This window comes from Myotis daubentonii, chromosome 9, assembly GCF_963259705.1.
Source record: "Myotis daubentonii chromosome 9, mMyoDau2.1, whole genome shotgun sequence".
Taxonomy (NCBI): domain Eukaryota; kingdom Metazoa; phylum Chordata; class Mammalia; order Chiroptera; family Vespertilionidae; genus Myotis; species Myotis daubentonii.
In genome coordinates this window covers 17,830,106-17,838,769 of record NC_081848.1, presented here as the reverse complement: position 1 = coordinate 17,838,769, position 8,664 = coordinate 17,830,106, and the positions used below count along the sequence as shown (strand labels likewise).

Below are 8,664 nucleotides of genomic sequence, written 5' to 3'. Positions count from 1 at the left end.
TTTATTATAAACATAAAACATTTTATTTTCTGTAACAAAAGCTGTCCCTGGCATTTCAGGGTGAGAGTAGGTAGTGGCTGCGCACTTTTTCTCAAGCTGCTTTTTCTCTGGTGTAGACTCGGATCTCTGTCTCTTTCTTTTTTGGGAGGAGACATTCATCACCGTGGCTGCTCCCAGGTTTAATGTAGAGTCTGACACTTTGTAAAAGAGCTTCTGTCTTTGCAAAACTGGCCCATATGTATCGATAAGCTATGAAATTTGACCTTTCTTAGCACTCATCTGTAGAACTAAGTTATAAAAGTACATAAAGTATTGCATTCTAAATCATGCAGAATGAGGTGTAAATAAAATTATACTAAATAGCTCAGAATTTTTAAAAAATATATGGCTTTTCAGGAAAATGCCTTCCTTGGGCTCTTGAAATATATTTTTCTGTTCAATGTTGAAACAGTCGATCAATTTCGTCTACAGTTGAACCAGCTGTTAGCTTTCTGGAGAGTCAAAATTCTCTTTGTTTTAGGATCAAATTTGTACTGCCTTTTTCCACGGAAGAAATAGAGAAATCCTAGAAACAAAATAAAAGATATTGAACACAAGACACTGGGGGTAGAGGAGGCCTGGGGAAGGTCAAGGGGGAAAAAAAAAGAGACATATGTAATACTCTTTGTAATACTTTAAGCAATAAAACAAAATTTAAAAAAAATAAAATAAAAGATATTTACTACATTACACAAGTCATTTCTAGGTTTAACTTGAATTTTTAAAAAACCCAAGTCATGTGTGAGAACAAATTTTTTTTTTTTTGGCATTTGCTGTTCTAAATAATAATACTGATGCTGTTTTATGGCAAAAAAAAAAAAAATAGAGGAAATAGGTATATATTCACTTACCATCTTTCTGGAAAACCGCATCAACTTTGTTGCCAATTCCAGGAAAGTTAGCTGCTATCGGTTTGGGATAACCTGCATCCATGGATCGTTGGTATTCATCATACCTGGTCCAGAAATGATTAAGTGTGTCAGAACCATTTGTTAAACAAGCAGCCTTCTCAAAATCACTACAGGGCCGTGGTCGGCAAACTGCGGCTCGCGAGCCACATGCGGCTCTTTGGCCCCTTGAGTGTGGCTCTTCCTAAGCCTTAGGAGTACCCTAATTAAGTTAATAACAATGTGCCTACCTATATAGTTTTAGTTTAAAAAATTTGGCTCTCAAAAGAAATTTCAATCGTTGTACTGTTGATATTTGGCTCTGTTGACTAATGAGTTTGCCGACCACTGCATAGGGTATTCACCAACAAGAATGTCATAAGAACTAATTCCATAGATCACGTGTACAATGGGGGTGGGGGTGGGATGAGGTGAGGTAGGATGTTGGGGAGACTAGAAGATTTATAAGATCCTTCTAAATCCAGCATCTAAATCTAATTTTCCAGGTGATGCCACACTGTCTTATTAAGGTATAATGTGACTAAAGATAAGTCTCTTTTGGCTGAACTCTCTCTCTCTCTCTCTCTCTCTCTCTCTCTCTCTCTCTCTTACTTCTTCTTTTTATTTTTCTTTTTATATATTTTATTGATTTTTTACAGAGAAGAAGGGAGAGAGATAGAGAGTTAGAAACATCGATGAGAGAGAAACATCGATCAACTGCCTCCCACACATCTCCCACTGGGGATGTGCCCGCAACCCAGGTACATGCCCTTGACCGGAATTGAACCTGGGACCCTTCAGTCTGCAGGCCGATGCTCTATCCACTGAGCCAAACCGGTTAAGGCTTACTTCTTCTTTTTAAAATTCATCTCCAACTGACCCCTGGATTCCTGGGACAGCTATCGCATGATGATTATTGATCAAGATACGTGGGTGCTTGACTGGCTACAGCCATTCATAGAAAAGGCAGCTAGCCAAGGCAATATGAGAATCATCTGTGAGTGGTTCCATTTAGACTTTCCTTCCCTGTAGAGAAACCTGGTGCCCTAACTTTTTCCTTACCTCCAGATCTTGTCAGCAACAAAGAAGTATGTTTTCCCAGTTTCTTCCTCAAAAACAGCAGCATCGATGCTCTTCACACTTCTAGGGAAGCCAAAGGAACGGTAGATGTCCTTGGGGTATCCGGGCAGCGTTTGCTGCCCCTGGACGGCCCAGAACTTGTTGCCTGCCAATCAAGACACAGCGGTTAAAACACCCTGAGCACCAGTAGGCAGTGAGCAGATTTCTACCTAAGTTAGTTTCACAGACTAGAGCAGTGTCCTGGCTACACATCAGAATCCACTAGGGAGATCGTTAAAAATACAGATGCTGGTATCCAACCACAGACAAATTAAATCAATATATTTTAAAAAGTGTTCTTGATGATTCTAATATGCAGCATCTTCGAGAATGGCTGGTTTATGGGGTTGGAGACTTCTATCCGGAGCCAGGCATGGACATGACTAAAGAGTTCATGAGGCCACCTCAGGGATAGTCAATTTATGGAATTTCAGGACCTCTCCTGCTTGAATGTACATACAAATTGCCTGGGAAGCCCGTTAAAATTGAAGGAGGTCTGGTGAGACCTGACAACATGAATGAACCTCGAGGGCACTCAGCTGAGTGAGATTCTGTATTTCTAGCAAACTCTCCAGGCGATGTCAATGGTGTTGGCCTGAGGGTCACCCCTTGACAGCAAGGCTGCATGCAGCATCCCTATCTGCTGCCTAGGAGCCCACCCCCTCTGAGAAGAGTCATTTATATAAAAATAGCTCTAGGACATTACACAAGTCAAATGCTTCTGTTGCGTCCCCTCTACAGCATCAATCCAAGTCTCTGTATTTCATTTCTCAGCAGCCCCAAGAATGTAGAGAGGGTTTAAAATACATAACTAGTATTCATAGAACACAATTTCGTAAATCTAGTGTCATAAATAGGCCAGAACATGTATATCTCCAGTCATATGCTTTTGATTTAAAATGACTCAGAAATGCACTGTGCAATTCTTAATTAAAGTGATGGACTCCCTTAATTGATTTGGTGAGATTTATATTTTTAAAATTCCTTGGAGAGAAAGGAGGTAGTATTCGCTTCTATCTCAGCCAATGAGAAATTAATTCATACAATCATTGGAAGCATTACCTTTGAAAAACCGGACTTCATCTCTATCTGCAAACTCATAAGCAGCTTGAATTCCATTTGGCAGATTTGGCCAGAAGGTAGTGATGAAATTGAGCTCAGGTTCCGGGTAGTAATAACTTATGCGTATGTAGAACCTGGTTTGGAAAAAAAAGAAAAGGGTTTTTATCTAATCTATAGCAAGTTATGGCTGATATCCAGCTCCTTCTTACTGCTGGCCTACTGGTGTGCTGGTAAATGTTTAACATGTGGCTCTCCAAGGTGAGGGTGGAGCGGAGTCCTGGTTTGTAGCATTTGCTTATTCCCAGGTTGGAAATATTCCCACAATGGCAGATTTCAAGAGATTTGCGGTGTCACACCACTGTGTGGTATTTCTGCCACACAAATACATTAGGTATAAACAACCACAAGAATATAAATAAAGAGTAAAATGAGGCAAAATAATTACAAAAAGGTGAGTTGTTCTTTTTAATCCTTTCCTGAGTATATGTTTATTGATTTTAGAGAGAGGAAGAGAGAGAGAGAGAGAGAGAGAGAGAGAGAAACATCAAGTGAGAGAGAAACATCGATGGGTTGCCTCCCCATATGTGCCTCTACCAGGGATCAAACCTGCAACCTAGGTATGTGCCCTGACTGGGATTTGAACCCACAACTTTTTGGTGTATGGGGTGATGCTCCAAGCAACTGAGCCATCTGGCCAGGGCCAAAGAGGTAAATTTGAATTATTTTTATTATCTTTAGTTAAATATAATTATAAATTGATGTAATTTAAATTTTTTAAATTCATTTTTAGAGAGAGAGGAAAGGAGAGGGAGAGGGAGAAGGAGAGAAACACCTATGTGAGAGCAAAACATTGATCATCTGCCTCCTGCATGCCCCCCATCAGGGATAGAGCCCATGACCTAGGCATGTGCCCTGACAAGGAATCAAACTGGAAACCTCTTGGTGCATGGGATGATGCCCAACCAACTTAGCCACCCCGGCCAGAGCTAACTTAACTCTTAAGAATGTTTGTGTTTAAAAACCAGCTTGCAAAATTCTCAAAATTTAAAACTCGGCTTTGGCAAGCCCTTAGGATTCTGCTGCAGCACACCGCTGGCTGGAATACAGCACTAACACCCTACACTAGTGTGCACTTTCAACACACGGGGCCTTCCCTACATCATGCCCGATCTCACACAAACCCTTCAGGAAAGCATTACTCTCCTTTTACAGGTGAGAAATGAAGGCCAGGGAGGCGAAGGGAGCTACCTAAGGCTGGGCAACTGGCGAGACAAAAATCCCTTTGTCTTGCTTTGATTGGTGGTTTGCAATGTTGATTCAACAGTCCACAGTGACTGGGGAAACAGCAACACATATACTGTCACTGGCCCGTCAGAAGCATTTCCACATTCGAGGCCAAGGAAGGACTGTGACGGTGGCTGTCAGAAATCAACCTCTAGATCCAGTCCTGCCGCAGTCCTGCCGCAGCCTCTGTGAGATCTTGGAAGTCAGTTATGTCACTGTCTCTGGTCTTCCATGTCTTCATCGGGTGATGTTTTCAGGATCTCAGGGTCCCTTTAGTGCCTGCAATCCTAGGCTTGGTCCTACTCCTTGGAGTAATCCTTCATATACTTGCTTGGATAGGTGTTCTGCTCTACCGAGAGCTTTCCTTAAGCACCATGTATTTCCTGAGCACCCCCAGCACTGAGCTGCACCCAGTGGCTTACATCCAGCCTTATCTTTTACACTCAAAACTAGTCCAGAAGGGGATAAAAAGCATTAGCAGTCCATGCCCTGCATTGTGGGGTAGATATGACCACGATGTATTAGAACCACACCAACAACACTCCATAAAGAGTGGCTGAGGAGATTAGAGCCTTTCTGAGCACCCCTACTTTCTATGTGCTGTGGACTGCATCATTCAGAAAAAGGGTATCTAGGGATCATGCCTGGTCTTTTAGGAATCAGTACAGTGTGTAGGGCAGGCCTGTTCTTCATGTCTGAGGGTTCCCCAGCCTTCCTGAGGCCACATGCTGCACAGGGAGACCTAGGATCCTCCTCTGAGGAGGGAAGCACATTGTGTTTGCTCACATCTACCCAGGAGAGGGGCCTCCTGAACTCATGGGGATTCTCCCGCCATGGCTCCTGCCCCACTCTGGGTCTCTGGAGGCAACAGAGACCTGTCACCACCACAGGCTTTGGGAGGATTATCTTTTCCAGAATGGAAGGGGAGATACTTAAAGGGGACCAGCATGATGGTGCCATGAAAATAACTGATTTCTCTTAATAACTCACTATTATCATAAAGAATGTCATAAGTGATAAGAGCCCTGGAGAAGGTGTCAGAAGACCAACTTTGTATCCTCAAAGGATCTCTTTCCTTCTCTATGTCTTACTTTACTGATCTGTAAAATGGGATTATATTTACTGACTTTCTGCTGCAGTGTTTTGGTGTTTGGTTTTTTTTTCTGATAGTCAAATGGTAGAATACATGTGGGAAAACGAAGTTGTTATAAATTAATTAGGTTTGCCCGATGCAAACAAGTGCTATCACATAATTATGTATGTAAACAAATGTAAGATAAGCAATGTGTGAGGCATAGTAGTGGCCCATATGGATCCGTAGTAGTGAATGTTATTATTATTACAAACACCAAACAAGAAGAATTGATGTCTTACCTGTCTTTGAGAAACATCACTTCTCCTCGAATCGTAGTGATAGCATCAAAGGTTAGTTTACTATCACACACTTCCGGGGTTTGGGGGCCCATTGGCTGGTTGGGATTTTCAGAGCGTCCTAAAGAAAAAACAGATCTGAAGTTAGTGCTGCCTGGCTTGTGAAAAGGACAGAAACAATGAAAGGCAGCTTCTTAAAAGACACTGTATCTCATGGCTGTATCTAATGGCCCCTTGTCTGTGATGGCTTTCTTTGTACTCACCATATATGGTCTGGATCCCATCGATGTCATCCTGAGAGAGTTGAAGATCACCGCTGAAGGAGTAGCTGGGGAACATCAAAGCCCCGATATCAGTAGAATGAGAGAGTCCAAGAGAGTGGCCCAATTCATGAGCAGCGACATGATACAAGTTGTAATCTAAAAGGGCCAGTAAACCCATTTGCAATTACTTGAAATGTTTTCAGTTTTTAGATGTTGAATGAAGCAGTAATCTACAACTCTACAAGAACTAATGCTCTTATTTTCTTCATAGCTTTTTAATATATATATGAACTTTTTCCTAAGGTGAAAGGAATGTGTTAGTTAATAGTAAAGAGCTTGGTTAAAGCCTAACGTCTATGATTACCCTGATATAATAAAAAGGCAAACTCAGTCGACTGAGGGTCTAGCACAGACTCATCAGTCTCACCAATGATTAGATAACACGTATTTCACAGAGAAGCAATAAATTTCTATGAACACAAATTGTTTTTTCCTATTTACAAAACTGACACGTCCTCCATGTTGGAAATTTTGAAAAACACATAAGCCTCTCCTCCCTTATTCCATATAATCTTACAACCACTATTAAATTTTGGTGTGTCTGCTGCTAAAAAAAATTTTTTTGGGGAGATGCCTATAGGTAAACCATTAGGATTCTCAACATTTTCTTAATAGAGATTTTAGTGTGGCCTATCTGTAGCCAATAAAATGCTGTTACTAACAGAAATATTATTTTCTTACCCTTTTCTAAATGTATCATGACTTTTCTTAATGGTAGTAGAAAATACATGCTTCCATTAATGCGTTCTTTCAGTTAAACCAACCAATTATTACATGCATCACAAAGGGGTGGGGAAAATTCAGAAAGGCAAGATTAGTTGACTTACTTCTGAAATCTTTGGTCCATGTTTCATCCTCATCAAAATGAACATCCCCTCCAATACGTGGGCCTGGCTGAAAAGCATGAGCAAGGATTTCTCCAGGTCCATCAAAGGGAGAGTTGTCATGATGATCTGCAAGAAACAGAATTAACGTGTGTCCCCCTTGGTTTTTAGAGTAGCACGGGAGAGAAGCTTTTGCTTTGCCATGAGGCCAACAGACTTCTATCCAATGTGATATAATTTCCTCCCTTAAGCTCATAAAGTCAACACTCCTCTTAAACAAGAAACTCTAGCTGTGAAGCTGAAGAGATTTAGGGGCCAGGTGAAGTTAAGGTGAGAATGCATTCATGCTACAAGAAGAGCTTACCTCCCCTGACGAAGGATATCAGTATGTCTGCTTGGCCCTCAGAGACCTTGGAGAAAGTTAGGGGTGTGACAGCACTCCAGAGTTGAAAGGCTTTCTGAATGGCATGGTCCACATCTACCCTTGACAAATCTGGTGTGTAATTTTCAATCCTAAAAATGAAGTGGAATAGAGACATATAAGACCTCATTTCTTAGAGCTGTGATGGGAGGTAGCACTCTCCGTCTGCTGCTCAGCCTCCTTACCTATAGGTCAGGTTTGTGTGCTCCCACCGAGGGTTTCCCTCAGTGAGGACGAACGGAGCCACGTCTGGCACCCCACATCTGGCCTGCTTCATCACCTCCAGGGTTTCAGCATCTGGCTTCCCAGTCACTTTCAGCCCAAAGAATTCCTGCATTTGCTTCAGTTTGTCAACCACGAGGCTGCTCTTTCTGTTCCTTCCAATTTGTTCCCCATCACTCTTCAGGTCATAGAACTTCTCCAAGTATTGCTGGGGAAAGATGGTATTATTGTAACACTGGACAGGAAATCTTTCTCAAGATTGATGGTAAGACAGAGAACTACTTTGAAAAACTGTGTTTAGATTTCATGATCCTTATTATCTTTATCACTGCTGGGAACTGTAATTCAGAGGTAAATCTCCTTACCATCAGTTACTATGAAGTCAGAAGTACAATCTGTTGAGCCAAATTTGCATACCGTTCCTTTGGTTTCGTTTCACCTCCAGCTAAAAAGGGAGCGTCTATGCATGCATACATACATTTTGGAAGAGAGTGAGCTTTCTAACAATAATGTCTCTTTGTAGAAAATCCACCCTTAAATAACTACTACTACTAACTACTACTACTACTCTGTTATTCTGTGGAAAAATGCAAATAGAGGCTTTTCCATTTCTGGCATTGAAATTCTGCAGTTACCTGGACCGTCTGCTCAGCATCCTCTTGCATTTTTAAAGGCGCTGCTGGGAAGCCATGAGACCCCACGCCCCAGAGCAGCAACAGCAGCAGGGGGAGGCTCAGCATGCTGACCTCTGTCTTCCTTCTCAGCTAAGGAAATCTGATGGCTCCCCACCTGCCTGCTGCTCCAATATCTCAGCTAGGAAGTTCCCTTTTTATATAGAGAGCCCTTGCTCTTCCAGAAAGCCGGAAGTGGTCTGACTCACGTTTCATAACATCCTCTTGATTTACTAGTAGCTGTGAATCGCCTGAGCAATCATCAGAAATGATGACTCCAAGTAGATTATTTGGGTTCGCTTGGTGTTGCAATCTTATGATTAATATCAAACAGGGCGCGTGTGAAGGAGACACACTAAACCACGTAAACAGTTTTCTTTCGTTTGTTTCTATTCTGTTTGAGAAAGGCCTTGTTAAACAGGACACGGATCACAGAGTATT

The 8,664-nt window shown here is 41.8% G+C and overlaps 1 protein-coding gene across 1 annotated transcript; it reads right to left on the bottom strand.

Annotated features, from left to right (window-relative positions):
- Positions 1–8,373, bottom strand: MMP1 (matrix metallopeptidase 1). The gene is made up of 10 exons (XM_059708041.1): positions 8,188–8,373; positions 7,516–7,760; positions 7,274–7,422; positions 6,913–7,038; positions 6,026–6,181; positions 5,766–5,883; positions 3,108–3,241; positions 1,989–2,151; positions 891–994; positions 1–565 (listed from the first exon to the last, which is right to left on the bottom strand). Exons 1-10 carry the CDS (start codon positions 8,290–8,292, stop codon positions 456–458), a joined length of 1,410 nt encoding a protein of 469 aa, XP_059564024.1. The 5' UTR covers positions 8,293–8,373; the 3' UTR covers positions 1–455.
- Between the last annotated feature and the right edge of the window lie 291 nt (positions 8,374–8,664).

Excerpts from the sequence above, each read along its gene's own strand:
- MMP1 (XM_059708041.1), bottom strand. The coding sequence starts at position 8,292 with ATGCTGAGCCTCCCCCTGCTGCTGTTGCTGCTCTGGGGCGTGGGGTCT. Across the intron at positions 7,423-7,515 it reads CACACAAACCTGACCTATAG|GATTGAAAATTACACACCAG; the intron begins GTAAGGAGGCTG and ends CTTCATTTTTAG. Across the intron at positions 3,242-5,765 it reads GTGATGTTTCTCAAAGACAG|GTTCTACATACGCATAAGTT; the intron begins GTAAGACATCAA and ends TTTCCAAACCAG.